The sequence below is a fragment of the Physeter macrocephalus genome, chromosome 4, assembly GCF_002837175.3.
Source record: "Physeter macrocephalus isolate SW-GA chromosome 4, ASM283717v5, whole genome shotgun sequence".
Taxonomy (NCBI): Eukaryota; Metazoa; Chordata; class Mammalia; order Artiodactyla; family Physeteridae; genus Physeter; species Physeter macrocephalus.
In genome coordinates this window covers 123,221,281-123,241,252 of record NC_041217.1, presented here as the reverse complement: position 1 = coordinate 123,241,252, position 19,972 = coordinate 123,221,281, and the positions used below count along the sequence as shown (strand labels likewise).

Here is a 19,972-nt window from a genome sequence, read left to right as displayed (position 1 = left end):
AAATGGTAATAGGAACATACATATTGATAATTACCTTAAATGTAAATGGATTAAATGCTCCCACCAAAAGACACAGACTGGCTGAATGGATACAAAAACGAGACCCATATATATGCTGTCTACAAGAGACCCACTTCAGACCTAGGGACACATACAGACTGAAAGTGAGGGGATGGAAAAAGATATTCCATGCAAATGGAAATCAGAAGAAAGCTGGAGTAGCAATTCTCATATCAGACAAAATAGACTTTAAAGTAAAAACTATTACAAGAGACAAAGAAGGACACTATATAATGATCAAGGGTTCGATCCATGAAGAAGATATAACAATTGTAAATATTTATGCACCCAACATAGGAGCACCTCAATACATAAGGCAAATACTAACAGCCATAAAAGGGGAAATCGACAGTAACACAATCATAGTAGGGGACTTTAACACCCCACTTTCACCAATGGACAGATCATCCAAAATGAAAATAAATAAGGAAACACAAGCTTTAAATGATACATTACACAAGATGGACTTAATTGATATTTATAGGACATTCCATCCAAAAACAACAGAATACACATTTTTCTCAAGTGCTCATGGAACATTCTCCAGGATAGATCATATATTGGGTCACAAATCTAGCCTTGGCAAATTTAAGAAAATTGAAATCATATCAAGTATCTTTTCTGACCACAACGCTATGAGACTAGATATCAATTACAGGAAAAGATCTGTAAAAAATACAAACACATGGAGGCTAAACAATACACTACTTAATAACGAAGTGATCACTGAAGAAATCAAAGAGGAAATCAAAAAATACTTAGAAACAAATGACAATGGAGACACGACGACCCAAAACCTATGGGATGCAGCAAAAGCAGTTCTAAGAGGGAAGTTTATAGCAATACAATCCTACCTTAAGAAACAGGAAACATCTCGTATAAACAACCTAACTTTGCACCTAAAGCAATTAGAGAAAGAAGAACAAAAGAACCCCAAATTTAGCAGAAGGAAAGAAATCATAAAGATCAGATCAGAAATAAATGAAAAAGAAATGAAGAAAACAGTAGCAAAGATCAATAAAACTAAAAGCTGGTTCTTTGAGAAGATAAATAAAATTGATAAACCATTAGCCAGACTCATCAAGAATAAAAGGGAGAAGACTCAAATCAATAGAATTAGAAATGAAAAAGGAGATGTAACAACTGACACTGCAGAAATACAAAAGATTATTAGAGATTACTACAAGCAGCTGTATGCCAATAAAATGGACAACCTGGAAGAAATGGACAAATTCTTAGAAATGCACAAGCTGCCGAGACTGAACCAGGAAGAAATAGAAAATATGAACAGGCCAATCACAAGCACTGAAATTGAAACTGTGATTAAAAATCTTCCAACAAACAAAAGCCCAGGACCAGATGGCTTCACAGGCGAATTCTATCAAACATTTAGAGAAGAGCTGACACCTATCCTTCTCAAACTCTTCCAAAAGATAGCAGAGGGAGGAACACTCCCAAACTCATTCTATGAGGCCACCATCACCCTGATACCAAAACCAGACAAAGACGTCACAAAGAAGGAATATGTTTCCTTTAGGCTTAATTTTAACTGGAAAACATGACCTATTCTGTCCCACCCTCTGAAAATGAAATAAAGTCTTTCTTTGAGAATAATTCCTCTGTTGATTTAAAAAAGAAAACAGAACTCCTTATTGATGCAATTGTATTGATTCTTTATAGTTATTTCAAATTTTAAAAGCTTCCTTAAACACCACTGAATCATTTGTTTCTATATTTTAAAGTATATTTCTCTTTTTTCTTGGTCAAGAAACTTAAAAAAAAAACACTAGGTAGGATTGGTAATGTACAAAAATTTGATGACTATTATTCTTGCTCAGTTTATTCTTCTAAAATATATGTTTTACACATAGTAAAAAATTATCAGAGTAGATAACAAGCTGACTTTGACCAAATTCATAATCTTGGCAGTTTTTCATATTTAATGAGAACAATCAGATACTCTAGGCAATAAAATCATTGATAATAAGGCCACCAGATATTCCAATTTAACGGGAAAATAATTGCTGTTGCTCTTTTTTTTTTTTAACATAACATTCTTGTTTTCCTGAGTAGAGTTTTCAAAAAATGTTGTAAACTAATAAGGTAAACACAGAGACCTCGAAAGGCTGGCTTTGAGATTAGATCCAACTATGATTCAGTTAGTGTCACATAAGCCAGAATATAAAGCACATAGGAATGGGGTTTGAAGCAAAGCACGGCTCAACAGCTAAATTCAGACAAATTTCTTTCTACCATTTCAAATATTTTAGCCATTTCATAACCGGTTTCATGCAATGAAATCACTTTGACAAAGGACTTTTTTTTTTTTTTGCCACACTGTGTGGTTTGTGGGATCTTAGTTCCCTGACCAGGGATTGAACCCTGGCCCTTGGCAGTGAAAGCATGGAATCTTAACCACTGGACACCAGGGAATTCCCTCACATCCTTATTTTCTTAACCTAGGTCTTGAGAAGTTTGAATAAAATTTGTATGCTTGTGAAGATATTCAGCCTCAGCTGGAAACTGAGCTTGATTTTGATATTAGTGATAATAATTTATAACATAATAATAACCATTTATTGAATGCTTATTATGTGCCAGGTGCTAGGTAAACACTTGCATGCATTGTTTCATTGAATCTTTGCAATAAATCTGTTAAACTTTAGATAATATTATTATCTTCATTTATAGTTAAAGAAACTGAGGTTTAGAAAGTTTTGGTTAATTAGCTTGATTAAGGTCAGCCTACTAATAAATTAACAGAACTAGGATGTGCCACTAAATTTAGTCTAATAACAGTTCCCATTCTCTCAAACACAATGCTATATGTTTGGGTCTCCCAAAATAATATTAAGGAATTAGTACAGAGGTTGGGATGTCTTTTTCCACATTCCCAATATGGTTTATGGATTCCTCAAGCAATTAAGATTGCTATTGTGGCTACTATTAATACTATTAATATAGCATCAATAACAATGACCCCTGCATATTTATCATACCCACCACTCTTCTGGAATATTTACATATTTAATCTTCACAGCTACCCTATAAAGTAAGTGCAAAAATCCCAATTCTTCATATAAGGATTCAAAATCTTAGAGAGTTTAAGGAATTACTTTCAAGTTCCATAGCTATTAACCCAAACTTTGATCCAGGTCTGATTCCGAAACACATACTTTCATACCCCTGAAGGTAATCTGACCATGACACTTCTCATCCAAACGAAGTTCCTACTAATCTAGTTGGCATCCTAGTTGCCTCTTGCCTTTCTCCAAGGATATCACTCTCTCCCTTCCAAATAGTTGTCTCATCCAAATGAGAAAGATCCCCTAAGTTTGAGTGTATCATTCTCCATCCAAAGAAATGGAGCATGGTGTTTCCCATTAAGAAACTTCAAGCAATGTAATCATCCACTGTTATTACTTTTTTTTTTCTAAACCCATTCTCTCATTAAAACTTACTTTCCTAAAATGAGGTCTGTAAATTACTACATTATTTTAAAAGTTATATTATTATTAACAACAAACCATTATGAAGATCTTCAGGCTCCATTTCTCATGCAAATTACATAGAAGTTGGCAGGAAGAGGAAATTTACCCTTCAAACATTTGCCCTAAGCAGTGACTTGTTTAATTAACTCCCGGGTCAGTAAAAAAAAAAAAAAATTTTTTTAATAAAGGTTTACGCGTAATTGGGTTAAGCCTGTTCTGAATAGATGCTAATTGACCCCTGAGATGCCTGAGAATTGCTGACTATTGTTGCAATTGAAATAGTAGAGATAATGTGCAAAATTAGACCAAAGACAAATTCCAAGATGCACTGATATTTTTCGATTTTTCAAGTTAAACTGCTATAAGTGGGTTGCCATTTGCATTCGTCTGAAAACATAGAATTCAAGTTTTGGAGATGCTGAGAGCATCTTGAGCAAAATGTTCTGCACTGTTCTAATCAGCCTGACCAGTTCTGAAGAAAACAGAGCAGCCAGTTGAAGAGAAAAACTGGTGAAGGGATAAAATGTCAAATATACCAAATAGATTTTGCTTGCTAGCAACAAGGGAAGAAAGACTCTAAAACTGGGGACAGCTTTTCTCTTTCTCAAAGATAAAATATGCTCCACTCTGAAACTGCATTCATTGTATTTTGCAGGAAGAAGCTAGAGCAAATTTCAGAATTAAACAGGAGGAGGTGATAAACAGAATGGCTTCACTGTAGACAAATGGCCGGCTCTCCCTCTGGCCGGTCCTGAATTTTACAAATTCTCCCAGGAGTCCCTGTGTCATTAGGAAGCAAAAACACCTTCTCATTAAGCCCGATCCTAAGTTACCCTACAAGCAGGAGAGAAAGTATGAAAGGAAAAACAAAAAAAGAAACAAAAAAAAAAAAACAAAAGGACTGAAAGAGATGCATACTTTGTAACCCAGATCGTGATAAGCTCTTAGTTTTTAGCAAAACTCACAGGCCTGGGCAGCAAGCGGAAGTGCCCTCTTTTTGTGCAGCCATCTGCTCCCGGCGGTGATATTCTCTCCACTGCAGAAGCGGCTCTGCATCCAACAGGGAAGGTCTGAATGTTCTCAGTAGTGTGCACACGCCTAGATTGGACATAAGGACTATATTTTTGCTGAAAATCTTGTTTGCTGAATCTAATCAGTACTGTTGGAAAAACCACCTTCCCACTGCTGCCCAAGATTATTTCTGGCTGAGGAAAAATGCCCAGGCGTCAGAACAGAGTCAAAGCCTTTCTTTCATGGGGCCTTAGAGGATTTCTCCAAGATAAAATTGATGCTTCAGAAAATAATCATAGTAGTAGTTCTTCACTAAGTGAATTCACAACAATTACATTCTAACCTGAAATCGGGTGAGAATCCCAGATACACTTCTCACTAACACTGTGGACTTGGCCACGTGATTTACCCTCCACGAGCCTCAGACTTCTCATCTGGAAAGTAGTGGTAATAACACCTACCTTGTGGCATTGACATGAGAATTTGATAACATATGTAAAATATAGGTGCTCATAAAATGATATCTGCCACTATTGTTATTATCACTATTATTTTTAGTGTTCATGTGTATTTAAAATCATTTTCTTTTCTAGGAGTTTGGTTCCTTACGTTTTTTTTTTTTTTCTATTAAAAAGCCCATTTTAAAGCTGGTGTGATCAAAAGAGTGAATTATTCAAGAAATACATCAAGACATGGAATCTAGGAAACAGGGTATCTAATAAAAAAGAGGCAATAGGCTTAATAGAAGAGAAACTTAAAAAAAAATCTTAGGCTCTAAAGGAGGTAAAGATTATCTGATAGGTTTGAGCACTTGGAAAACTGTTAAAATTTGGTCATTAGCACAAAGAAAGTTAAGCAAATTTAACTTCATAAGTTCTTAACTCTAGAAAGTAAAAAATGTGTCCAAGAAAAGAAACATGATGACAGTTCTACTGATTCTGCAGTTAAGAATATTTGCATTGTCATAAAAATGCAAACTGAATTTTGATTTAATAAAATTGTGTTAGAACCATAATGGGACAATGTGTGAGGAGAGAGTTAAATCCAGCAAAATAGAAAATCAACCTACAAGGTCCAAAGTTGATTAAGCAGGATACAAAAACATAAATATGTTATTTAGAAATATGATGGTACATTTCAGAAGAAATGTTGAAAAAAAGCTGAAAGGAGTGATGTTTGGAGAGCAGGCTGGTGGGGGGAGGGTTAGAATGAGGAGTGTGGGTATCATAATAAGCTTTTTTTAACTGAATGAAAGATTCTTTAAATTCTATAGTGCTTTACAATTTTCAAAAGTTTCACATACATGATTTCATGTAATCCCATAACCCTTTTATTTTTCCCCTAACCCTATATTGCCCCTATCCCTCCACTAGTAACCACTAGTTTGTTCTCTATATCTGTGAGTCTGCCTCTTTTTTGTTTTATTCACTGGTTTGTTGTATTTTTCAGATTCCACATATAAGTGATATCAGACAGTATTTGTCTTTCTCTGTCCAACTTATTTCACTCAGAATAATGCCTTCCAAGTCTATCCATGTTGCTGCAAATGGCAAAATTTCATTCTTTTTTATGGCTGAGTAGTATTCCATTTTGTGTGTGTGTGTGTGTGTGTGTGTGTGTGTGTGTGTATCACATCTTCTTTATCCATTCAGCTGTCATAGTAAGCATTTAGTGCCACTTGACTTTTTAAAGGGATGAACATAATATTTTGATTAAAAATGAAACATTGAAGAAAAGAAATACACATTTGAGATATAATGGACATCCCATACACAGACACACAGACACACACACACACACACACACATTGATAAGCCCAAGTGTATGAAAATCTACACAATGTAATCTTTGTAATATTTCCTGAGCCAAAAATAAAGAAGTAAATGAGATCTGTCATCTAACAATCAATATTATAGGATTTGGTAGTTTGGATGAGGAGGAAAAGGAAAGGAGGCAGAAAAACTTAAGAAATGGAAGGCATGGCCCCTGAATTCAATGATCCTCCAGTCTGGTAAGAGGACAATCTCATAGGATAAGGAGGCTGGAAAACTAAAAATTCTTTTTAGGGAGAAAAGGAACAGAAACCGTTTATAGGCATTTCTGTCTGTCGCCTAGAGATTCCCTATGAGCTGTTTTTCAAAATTCAAAAGAGAAAAACTTGTCTGTGTTTAGCTGACAAGATGAGCTGTATGACATTCCAGAGAGAAAGGAAAATCATGGTTTTTCAGATAGAAGATAACACATAGATCAACCAACCTCTGATTGTACAGATGAGGCAAATAAACTTAAAAGAAGCTATGTATCTTTCCCTATGTGGGACCAGAACTAGACTTCTAATATCACTTGTGTGTTCTGGTGAATGCCTAATACTAATTTAGCCAGACTGTACTATAGTGGTTTGAGATGAGAAAAATCATAATTAAAGTTAATGTCCCATTGATGAAATCCAGATAATAAAATAATATTAACCATTACCTACTTGTATAGTGCCTTCAAAAGTGTCCTTATCTTCATTCTTATTTAATCCTAATAATCCTGTGCTGATAAGAAAATTCAAGTTTAGAGAGGTTTACTAAATTGTCAAGGGCAAACAACCACTGAATAGCAAATTAGATAAATAGACTTAAGTGTTCTGACTCCTTGTCCAGCACTGGGAGTTTTTCTTTTTCATTATGACCCACTAAAATTTAGAGAACATTTTAGAGAAAAAACGTTGCTTTAAAAATGCTTTAAAATATTTTAAACATGCAATCTCTTAGTGGTGGTCAAATATTAATTAATTAAATTAATAAATGAATTATTTTAGGTTTCAATGACAATTCTGCTGAAGGCATAGTAGCAGAAATATGCAAAATGGCTATGGTGGGAGAAAATCTGTCATAAGGAGAGGAGCCATGTATTTCTAACTAGGGCTGCAAAACATTTAAGGCACTGGTTCCCCTTCAGAGCTTGGCAATAAATGAATATTATTTATCCAAAATTTTTCAAGTAAAAATTAATTCTGTCACCGCAATTCTTAAAATAAAGAGGACAGGCAAAAAAAAAAAAAATTAATGGTTTAAGGAATGTTGAAAATAAGTAACAAAGAGCAATTGCTCTCCTCTAAAAATGGCTTTTCATGGATCTTCTAAGGAGAAGACTCCAAACCACTGACTTATGAAAATCAACTTGCAATTTCATGCATACTATGTACAGCTGTCCAATTCACATACACACATCCAGAATGTAGGATGCTCTGGTATCAAAGTGTGGGGTTTCCAAAATATAAATATTTCAGGGCTCTAAGATGGCACTTTTTTCCTCAATAAGGCAAGAAAAATACAAAGATAAATGTCATTAATTGCTCCAGATGTTTCCCTCTAGAGAAGTACAAACTATAAACATCAATACTGCATTCCACTAATAGCTTCAAGCATTGGCTTAAAGCATCATTAATTTTACATTTGTAAGAAGGTCTGCAAGTGTATGCCTTGCATTTTACTGAAAGTTTCAATCAATAGGTCCTCCTTGCTGCTTTCATTCTAAATAGCAACACAAAACTATAGTACAGGCAGAAGTGTAAGTATATATTTATCCATATACATAACATAACATAAAGTCATGTAACAGAAAGTAACTGGAAGTTAGATTCTAACCATTTTAGAGATTGCATTTTTCAGGTGAGGTGTTATTTATTTTAATTGATTTTTTTAATAGCTGGTTTTAAATCTCTCTTGCTGGATCAACACAAGGCAAAACTAAAACTCTGTGTAAGGCAAATGTGTCATTGCATAACTTGCAATTCTTTTTCAAAAAATGGTCCTTTCATTTTTCATGCTGTTTTTGGCAAGTAACCTATATTGCTCCTCTTCTGTTTGGGATTGTGTTGTTTCTTTTCCCCACATGATGGCAATTTTTAAAAATGATTGCAGTTCCTTTTAATAATTCTACCCCTCATTATGTTGATTTACTATTATGGGCATTATGCTGATTAACTATTATGGGCATGTCATTCCTTGACATGAGATGTCAAGGAACTTTGGCATTCACAGGGAAGTAATTATGTTGATTTAGCTGCAGTTTTTGATTTTAGTTTTCAAACCAAACATGGACACTGGTGAGGTTCCTTGAATCACAAAGATTCTCTCACAGTGAGAATTCTTAACCTGTGTGTATAAATTTCCAAGACATCTGTAGACAGACTTTAGGAGGACTGCACAATCTCTGACACTGTAAAAAAATTCTCTGTGCTTTTTGTGAGAAGGGGATCCAAAACTTTCACCAGATTATCAGAGGGGTCTCTGACCCCACAGTGTTTAAGAACCAGTGTTCCACTGCGTACTTCTAGTTAAATTTAATTTTAAAAGGCCTCAATGTGTTGTAATGGTTTCAGAATTATTTTCTTCCAATGTTCTTTTCAAAACTGAATTCAAACAACCTTGCATGTTATATTCAAAGACTTCTTTTTAAAAGATTGCATAATAATATTAGGCATAAGCACTGATTATCCATAGACCTTCCCTACTTTGCCTCAGAAATTTACAGTAAACTAATGAGTACCTTTGTTTTCATTTTAATTTTGTGGTTTAAGTTTTTCAACTTCCCATTTCATGCAAGCTAGAGTTTAAATGTCAGTTATAGAGATCATGACTTGAACTCTGTCAGCAAAATGTATGGTAATAGCTCTATACCTGAGGTACTGCAGCCTGGCACGAACTCAGAAAGGCACAGGCTGATAAAGAGACATTTGCCCCAGATTTGACTGCTGTTTGATAAAAATTATGTCTCAGATTAAATAAAGCTCTTACAACTCTGTAACACAGATCAGACATGCAAAAAGTCCGTTAAAGACAGAATTTGGTAAATTAGTTCTCTCTTACTAATGCACCTTGCCTGGAAATGTGAACTTAATTAAGAGGAATTATAACAGATTTTCGAGGTCCTGAGAGAAATGGAACGTCTTTAGATATCCCTTTGAGAGACATATAACCCTAAGGCCTCTTATCAAGAACAAAATAGGGATTGGAGGCATCAATAGAAAGATGATACTTTCTAAGAAATTGTGCCTCTTTGTCTGTGAATAGGTTTATGTGATTACGGAAGTGGATCAGGGCCCATGGTGATCAGGGCACTGCTGTAGTGGTAGTGCCACATTTTTGTGCAGTCAGACACAAACTGGCATTTTAATGCCTGCTTCCTTGAGAAATGCCAGAATGGTGCCTGTCAGGACCAAGATCCCACAGATGGCCTTGTCCTGAAAACCCTCACACATAGCTTCCTCCTAGTGGCCATGGCCCTTGCCCTAAGGCAGAGGGTACCAACTAGGGGCCAATATGTCCTCCATGCTGCATTTGGCAATGTCTGGGGACATTTTTGATTGTCACAACTAGGGTGGCATTACTGGCATCCAGTGAGTAGAGGCCAGGGTAGCTGCTAAACAGCTTACAATGTACAGGACAACACCCCACAACAAAGACTTATCTGCCCCAATGTGTCAAGAGTTCCATGTTTCAGAAATCCTGCCCTAAGGCCAAGTAACTTTTCCCCACTCTGTGAGATTACAGAGGTACGCACGATTCAGACCCACACTTTTTACAGGGCCACTAGAATTTAGTCAGTTTGAATGCCTTGGAAATTGTACTGCTTTGGGCAGAGTGGAGTGAAAAAATATCCTAAAATGTACCTCCACCCTCCTGGTTAATACCAACTTCTTTCTCCAAAATGCAGATTAAATGTCAACTACTACAGGAAACTATTTCCTACTTCAGCATCACCTCCCCCATATGCTTTCATGACCATAGGCTTACCCCAATAGCAGCTCTGTTCAATGATTTCCTATTCCCCTACTTGATTATACATTCATTGAAAGCTGGGTTTGTTTGTTTGTTTTTTTAAATCCCTGTGTCTTAGTGCCTACCAGAATGCTTAGTGCATAATAGGTACACAACAAATATATGTTGAAGAAAAGAACAAGTCTGGAGGACTGGCTTGGATTCTGAGTACCTTCCTTCAAAATAGGTTTACTCAAGACTGTTTTAGGTGAGCACAACAACCTCCAAGATATCTAAGGATGCCTGACGCCTTGTCCGCCGAGAACATGAAACTGGGCAATGTCATTCCACGGCATGTAGGGTCATCAGCGTTGTAGTGGAAATTCTTGGTGTACCAGAAGATAGCCATAATGATGTTTACCTCAAATGCTACAAGACAAAGACTGTAGAGATCATAAGATCTGGTCGGGGGCTTCCCTGGTGGTCCAGCGGTTAAGAATCCACCTTCCAATGCAGGGGATGCGGGCTTGATCCTTGGTCGGGGAACTAAGATCCCACATGCCGCGGGGCAACTAAGCCAGCGCGCCGCAACTATTCAGACTACTGAGGTCGTGCGCCACAACTAGAGAAGTCCACGTACCACAACAGCAAAGAGCCCGTGCGCAGCAATGAAGACCCAGTGCAGCCAAAAAAAAAAAAAAAAAAAAAGATCTGGTCAGGGGTTTACGGCAGAGCTCTCCCTAAATGCCTTTTCTTAGGAGGAAGGAGGGAGAGCTCAGCGCGTTACTTATAATGAGCTTGGCTTTGCAGTCTATGTTCTACAGAACTTCTCCCATCACTGAGGGAGGAAGAAGTAGAGTTGAGCTGAATAAGCACATGGAATAGGGTAGTGGGGTAGCCCAACACACCTCTACCAGTAATCAGCTCACACCAACACACAGGTACAAGTCTGCTGAAGGAGCTGACTATGAACAAGGACAATTCTTACGTCGGCTGCCTGTAGATTATACTCAAATCCACAAGAAAGTAGGAGAACTAAGTTTAGAATAATTTATAAATGTGCTTTTGTATTAAACACAAAAATTCTGAGATTATAACTTGACTAGGTATCATATTGAAAAGCACCTCTCAAGTTTATAGCACATCAGTGATAATTTGTACTATATGTTATTATGGAATATAAAACAAAATGATTTAAATGTTACAGATAGGATGATGCTATTGCATTACATTGTGCTGTTATTTTGGCAAAGCACATCAAATAGGATTTTAGCAAAATGCTTAATGTGATTATAAGTAAAACATTCCTGACATGGGTTGGCATCAGGAAAGAAAGACAGGGACATTTCAGAACATTCGACTTTATTTTCCATTGACAAGCACATCATAAATAATGTACATTTGTTAAGTACACAGACTAGCTATGACTAGAATGCCATCAAAATTCTGATGTACTTTTCATAGTCTCTTTTATTTTTTGTCTCCACCATATTGAAGACTACCCTTTAAAACATACTGGAAGATATGTTTAAATACACTTAAGATAACTTAACTGCATAAAGGTGACAACAGTATACCTTCCCATTTAACCAAGTGTGTAGGGATGGGATGCTGAGTAGGAGAGGTGGAGAAATGTACACTTTCTATACTGAGCTTTACATGATTGATTAAAGTGCCAATGATTTCAATTCTTACTTAGATACATTTTGAAAATAATATATTCATTTGTTGTAAACAGATCAAAATAATCAGTGCCTATTTTTAATTTGTTTCCTTAAAGAAATGTTCAACTTTATGCTATTTGTACAAAATTGTTTGGTTAAAGAAGAGGGAGAAGGTAAGATATTTCATATATATGTATGCAGGAAGATTGGGAAGAAAAAGAGTTTAGCAGTCAGTGATGACTTGAGTGAATTTAACATTCACTCTTACAGAGAAGAAAAATGGCCACTCCTCGATTTGTCCTACTGTCCTACTTTTCATAATTGACAAATCACCTTGTCAATTATGAAAAGATAAATGTGGCCTCTTCCTCTCCTTGCTTCTGTGAAATGGCCTAAAAGGAGGAAGAATCTTGACAAGTTAGAAATATACACGTTTTCCTTCACCTCTTTCTCTTTGTTCTCTGTCCCACCCTCCATGCCTGTTCCATATGAGTGTCCTTTCAAAAGCTGAAAGAACATTGAAGTCCATCAGTAAGTCATACACATTTTCTCCTGCTGAACATTACAGCTTTGATTTCTACAGAAACTGAAAACCATAGAAAGAAACTATTTTCAAATAACTATTAAAGTCTGGTGATTGGCTAGCTTTTGGCTAAATATCTGATTCACTTTAATTAAAAAGCCAAAATATTCTAATTCTAAAACAATTAACAAAAGAATTTAAGATCTGCTCTAAAAAAATTTAGAAGTGCTATCATCTCTAAAATGCTCAAAAAGCCTGAAAAGGCTAATTTGTATCTGATGGTAATCTCTTTCCTTCTTATCTTTACTCCCATAATAAAATTATTTCATCAAAGCCGATATTAAAAAGCAGGTTCAGATGTTTCATATATTAGGACGTTAGCATATTAGAAATGTGAAACCATTCTCCCTCTTAAAAACAATCCCAGCTTCACCATAGTAAATATTTCTGTTACTTTTTCTCCGTGAGAAAATGGAAAAACAGGCTGGAGGCAAGGGCACTGGGGGAACAGTCTCGTTCCTAATGAAGAAATAAGCATTCCAGTGGATATTTGAGTTGTTTATGATTTGAAACAGATTGATGTAAAACTTCTGAAAATAAAATAACTTTCATTCTCAATAGATAAAATGTGTGATTTATATATGAATAAATACGGTATATGTCTGATTGAACTGCATTTCTAGAGAATCAAAATGTACTTGGCTTGTGGTATCATAATGTAATGGTTTACAACTCAACTTGTATAAATTAAAAGCCTTTAAATAGAATCCTCACTTTAGGAATTATAAAATAGAGACTATATCAAATAAAAATCCTGGGCTCTTTGATTACTTAAAAGAGAACAGGGAAGAGTGAGAAAGGAAATGTAAAGTAGCATGCTTTGAAGATGTATTTCCATCTGACTTAAAAACTAATTGTCGACCTCTTTTACAAAAAAAATGCCTCACTTCTAGACTTGTTGAAGTCTTTCATAAATATGTATAGTTTCAGTTTTCCCTTTGTCACTTTGAGAACAAAGTCACCCTGTACTACTCTTTTTACTTTCTTCAGTTTTATTTAAGGTAGTCTCAATCCAAAAAAGGCTTTCAGGGAAGGCATGTGAAAGATTTTACTTAATAACTACAACATGAATCATTATAAAATTGAAACCTTTTGCATGAGAGTAATCCAGGGGAAATGAACTTTTACATGTAATTAGTAACTATATTAATGATACCAGTATAATGGAGTTTTAATTTTTGAATTTTCCCTAATTCTGTTTCATGCTTCTTATGTAATCACCACCTGTAAGTAGTCTTAGAATTCTGAACTGATAGCAGCTTCTTAACAAACATGCATGTGAGTTTTAGACTGATTTCTAAATTTTGTAAATAGACTCTATCATAACCTATGTTAGGAAACATCACAGATTGTCACCTCTTATTAACATTGTATTGCAACTCAGAAAACAGTTCTGTCAATTTAGCCACAATATTACTCTTCATTTAAAAAATATTATAATCTCATTCATTGAACAATTCTTTTCATTTATTTAGACCTCAATTTTTACAGATTTGAGACATAACACAATCACAAAACTAGCAATAAACAAGCAGTTGTGAAGATTGGGCATGGCTGGTGACCTAAATTTTTACAGAGGTAAATCATGGAAATTTTAATTATTCCATACTAAGCTTTTTATATGTTTGTAGTAATAAATACTCTCTGTAGTAATAAAGTCTCTCTGTGTCACTCATCTTCTAGTAATCTGTATATTTCAAGAGAAGCTTTGGGGTTAAAATATGAGAATAAATGGGCAATATATGTGCCTAAAATTTCAAAAAACAAAATTTTTCTATTTTCTGTAGCTGACTTAATCCCAATACAAAGAACTATGATAACTGACATGGGGAAGACTGAAAGCAGATCACTAATCTGGGCTCAAAACCAACAAAAACATATTAAGTATTAAATAAATAAAATTCCTAATTCTTGAAAATTTAATATTAGAATACTGCCACAGATTGTCCACCTTATTAAAATACTGTTTTGTCAAAGTTTTTAGTTTGTCTATTACTCAATTCCAGTGTGGTCACAGGGTCTTTTACAGTTAACTTTTACATGAGCTTCCACAATTTTATTCCATAACATGGTCAAGAGGTCTTTTATACAATAAAGAAGTGTTCAGTATATATGTGCACTTTTAAATTGACAATCATTTAAATCTGGCATGATTAAATGCTTACTCTTACTTAAAATAACTTCATATATAGCATTAGGTAAATTTGATAAATCTTGGGATAACACATTTTGTTTCTTCAATTTAAAATATTTTAAAGATATCCACCATACTTATTTTATTTGAAAAGTAAACTGTTCTAATTGGTTGACGTGTCATCATTCTCTTCTGTGACACAACATAGTGGTATAAATTCACTGTTTGGTAAATCAAAACTGCTTCGTAAAATCTACGACAGCTGACATTACATATATTTCTACATTGCATTCACTCACTACTTTCTATTTAGTTTCCTAGGTCTCTATTTTTTTTTTAACCAATACTGAGAAGTTTTGGAATTCTCATAATTTATGCATGCATTTTTTTCCTGCTCAGATATATGCATGGATAAACTAAGTATATGTGAGTGAATTTAAAGGCCAATGAACTTAAACGTGGAAACTGACATACTCTTCTGCAGTGACTTTAGATGTTTACTTCCTAACCACATCTAGGGCCTATGAAAAATATCTCTGAAATCTAACTTCAGCTATCATCCAAAGGCTGATATCATTTAGGACTTATATTTCTTTCAGGTTTTCCATGTACTAACAAATGGCTGCCTACATAACAAAACTAGGTAAACATGCTGTTTACCTAATTCTTCCTTTTCCATCTCCTTTTTTTTTTTGACAATATTATATTTTAAAGTCTCTACTAAAAAGATAGCCTCTTATCTCCAGATTTCTTCCAGAATTACTTGTTTCAATTATTTACCTATTCATTCTGTTTTTTAACATCTTTATTGGAGTATAATTGCTTTACAATGGTGTGTTAGTTTCTGCTTTATAACAAAGTGAATCAGCTATACATATACATATATCCCCATATCTCCTCCTTCTTACATCTCCCTCCCACCCTCCCTATCCCACCCCTCTAGGTGGTCACAAAGCACTGAGCTGATCTCCCTGTGCTATGCGGCTGCTTCCCACTAGCTATCTATTTTACATTTGGTAGTGTATGTATGTCCATGCCACTCTCTCACTGCGTCCCAGCTTACCCTTCCCCCTCCCTGTGTCCTCAAGTCCATTCTCTACGTCTGCGTCTTTATTCCTGTCCTGATCCTAGGTTCTTCAGAATCTTCTTTTTTTTTTTTTTTAAGATTCCTTTTCAAGCTTGTTCAAAAACTGCCATCATCCACAACTACCATGTATCCCTGGGCAGGAATTTGTTTTGTAGTTAAGCATGAGTTTTAGGCTGTTTTGTCTTTATGCATTTCTGTGGTTTGATGAAAAGTGATATTTCTTTGACAATAATCTCAATTACCACTTGGAAGGAGCAGTCTCTTAAATTATTAATACAAATAATGCACTTTGTTATGCAGCAATATGACACTGCACATCTGAAGATAAATTTGTGTTTCTGTAATTAAACAAGCAGAGATCATTCACTTTATCAGCTTGATGGTCTGTAATGGCATGAAGCGCTTCAACCACATTGTGGGGCCCCACCAATGTGCACTTGGTTTTGGCAGATAATGATTCATTCATTCTCTGAGCAAACAGTCATTGAAAACTTTCTATATTCCAAGTGCTGTACTAGGTGCTGGAAGAAATAACCCAATCAAGCTCATACCACTTGGATCTATACTATGTGTATATCTAAACCTAGGATCTGAGGACCACTCAAGAGGTAAAACGTCTTCACTATAAGATCATTTAAGTGCACTTTTTCCTGAAAAAAAAGTATGTAGTTTTGTTTCATCCTCCATGAGGTGACCTGTAGGATAATCCAATTCTATGGCATAGAGAGATTTTATAATGGGGTTTTAGTATAGGTTATTTATCATCATATTTTCCCAAAACCTAGACTAGTGGAACGATCATGAGTTACAAAAGTGCTCCCAGCAGATTTTTTTTCTTTTATTTGAATTTTTGAATTTTATTTATTTATTTATTTTGTTATACAGCAGGTTCTTATTAGTTACCTATTTTATACATATTAGTGTATATATGTCAATCCCAGTCTCCCAGTTCATCCCACCACCACCAACCCATCCCTACCGCTTTTCCCCTTGTTGTCCATACATTTGTTCTCTACATCTGTGTCTCTATTTCTGCTCCCAGCAGATCTTGCCTTCTCACTCAATTTGACATGGTCATTTAAATTGATTCCTCCTGATTGACTTAGAGTGGTGTACATATTAATCTAATAGATATTCTGTACCTCTTAAAATTAATTCTTCCCCAAATGCTTACTGAACACAAACACAAATGTAGTTACTATAAAGGACTATAAATAAATCTCAAGTTTCTTAAAACTAGGAAAACAATAAAGGAAAAAGCAAATTAAAGTCTTCATGAGAAAATGTTAGTAAGTTTGCAAAATGAATGCTCTAAAGAGTATGAAGAACATTTTATGTAGGTCTGATTTGAAAGATTGTTGTGTTTGTTGGGGAAATCTTCTTTTTAAGTGTAATTCTCAAAACTTAATGTAGTGACCTACTTGTGCCAAAAAGATATCAAGCTTAGCTATCAAGGTTTGTACACATGTAGACCCTGAGAGAAACATTTTAAGAATAAATATTTATATAGAGCTACTTTGAGAAGAGGGCAGAGAAAGTGCTGTGAGGGATCAATATTATTAATTTCCTAATCCTATAAATAGGCCAAACTATGGAAAGTCTTTATGGAAGCTTCAAAATATTTACTGGTCTTAGAATCAGAGTTAGTATTTAAATACCCAAAATACTGAGGAGAATACTTTTGGTGGAAAATCAGGGAAGATAATTAGCCAGAGTACCTATATTTAGTGCTCAAATCAGTCCTTAAATAGCATTTTGAAAAATCACTTCACTGACTCCCAAGCACAGTTTTACGAATCTTCTGCAGACTTGCAGTAATTAAAAATGTAATCAAAAGGAAGAATAGTCAGCAATTTGGATGGTCACAAACTCTGTCATTTTTGAAATAAATGGAATTGACTCTTATTCAGATAATGAATAAACCTAATTACCAACCCAACCAAAACTTAAACTTTGTAAGGTTAGCAGCTAATTTACATATTGAGCAATATTTAAATAACATCGGTACCAATGAACACTGTGGATACATTATAGATTTTTTTTTTTATCCTAACTCAACTTTTTAAAAAAATGTAAGGGGAATAAGAGTGACACAGAGAGAAAGAGAGACAGAGTAAAAGAGAAAGCAGAAGGCCAAGGTCTTTGAGCAAAAACAAACCTTGTCTTCAACGATCTGGGCATTAAATTCCCCATGTATTCAGAATACTAGAATATTAACCATTCCCATCCCGCCCCCATCACAGTCCAAGATCATTTATATAGAAAAAAAAGTCTTCACCTAATAAATAATCACATATTCAGCTACAAATGACAGAGTCACCCAAACACTAGACTATTATTAATCTATTTTCATTTGTTTGTGTTTGAATACTTCTGGCACATAGGAGATTATCTATGCTTCTGAGACCATTTAGCCTTATATCAAAAATTCTACTTCAATGCATAAACAGTGGCATGCCAGAGATGCCTAAATTCACAGTAAGGTTTAGGGCTATCTGTTGCCAAAAGCTGTGAACATGCAAGTTGATTAAGAGTTCTCTTTCATGCCTCTGTCTGTGTTATTTTATTGGATAGTGAGCTAGTCTGTACTTTCTTTCCATTATTACTGCAGCTGGAGACAGCATTTGCTACCTGGCAAAACTTTTGAAGAAGGATCTTTCTTAGCAGCAGATAAACCCAGGGATCCAAGATCTGGTTCAGTGAAGCCAGGCGAACAGCTATTAAGAAGAAGCTGCACTCTTTCTGCTTTTCTGTGTACGTCTTGCAGTGCTCAACTGATGTATGATTGAAGATCATTTTCAACATCATTATCTAAGAAAAAGGGACAAATTATTATTCCAAAGATTAATAAAGTCATATGCATCTCCCCTACACGGTACTTTGCACATAAATTAACAATAAATTGGTTATTGGATTGAAATGATTAATTCAAGCAACATTTATACTCACAGAACACAGCCCTGAATTATATAAGATATTCCTCTGGATTTTCCCACATTTTTGCCTATTCAACGTGATGCAGATTTTTTAAAAGTACATGTACTCAGGCTCTTGTTTCTTGGGATTTAAGAAGTTGGAAAACAACACATCTCAAAATTAGCTAAAGCCGTCTGTCTTGCTGCAGAAAATATCAGGAGGTTGACACCTAAATGAGAGCCAATGCTTCAAAAAAACCAAAACATATGTAATCTTAAACTTCAGTAGTTGTAACTGGAAAAAAAGAAAAAAAAACCTAGAAGAAAAAATAGAAGCAAGAAAGGGGAAAATAGTAGTTATATTTTCTTTTTCTTCTTCTTCTTCCTCTTCTTCTTCTTCTTCTTATTGTCATTAGCATTTCCCGAATCCTTACAATTTGCCTGACACTGTGTCAAGTTCTTCATATGCATTTAATAAACAATAGAAGCTAAATATTATTGCCATCTCCTTTTTACAATTGCAAAAACCAAGGTTTAAAGACGTAAAATGGGTGAGCCAGACTTAAACCCAGGTTCACTGACATACGTCAGACAGCATTTTACCTTTTTATGGTCTCTCCCTGGTCACTGCACACACACTAGAATGTAAACTCCATGAAGGCAGAATTTGGGACTATATCATTTTTTCCTCACTAGTACTCAGACCAGTATTTACCAAAGGGTGTTCAATAACCATTTGTAAATGAATATATGACCTGCAAACAAAGAAAGGTGCTGACTTTATTACCAGCTCCTAAACTGGTCTTTCTAGATGTACATGACTATTAAGCACTTGAAACGTGGCTGGAGAAAATTGAGATGCTGGGATATGTAATGACTAATGAAATGATAATATTTTTGATATAGTGTGTTAAATAAAGTACACTATTAAAATTAGCATCACTTGTTTCTTGTCACTTTTTAAAAAATGGCATTACTAGAAAATTTAAAGTTATATATGTGGCTTGTATTTGTTGCTCACGGTACATTTCTATTGAACCCAAAATGTCCCTCTCTTAAGGCTCACATTTATTTGGATGTTCTGTCCTCAGGTCACACATCCCAAATTAAAGGGGTCCCAACATCTCTGGGCATCCCAAACACCCACAAACCTACTATCGCAACAATGGCACTTTCTTTCTTACACAGTCACCCTGGCTCAACACGTCAGAGTCACCTTCGAATCCTTCTTTTGCCTTGTCCTCTGCACTGCCATTTGCTCTTGTTCCAGTCTCATC

General features: G+C 35.1%; 1 protein-coding gene across 6 annotated transcripts in view; it reads right to left on the bottom strand.

Annotated features, from left to right (window-relative positions):
• PTGER3 (prostaglandin E receptor 3) overlaps positions 1–19,972 on the bottom strand; it is a 211,105-nt gene that overhangs the window by 161,363 nt on the left and 29,770 nt on the right. For 3 of the 6 annotated variants that reach the window (XM_055084517.1, XM_055084518.1, XM_024119889.3), the window contains exon 2: positions 18,412–18,591. The exons of 1 other annotated variant lie outside the window; for it this stretch is intronic. In XM_055084517.1, the coding sequence (XP_054940492.1) occupies positions 18,412–18,591 (180 nt within the window). Of the gene's footprint in view, positions 1–4,516; positions 4,650–11,978; positions 12,484–18,386; positions 18,592–19,972 lie in introns of those variants that run through there. 2 more of the 6 variants (XM_007110931.4, XM_024119890.3) reach the window with 2 other exon arrangements.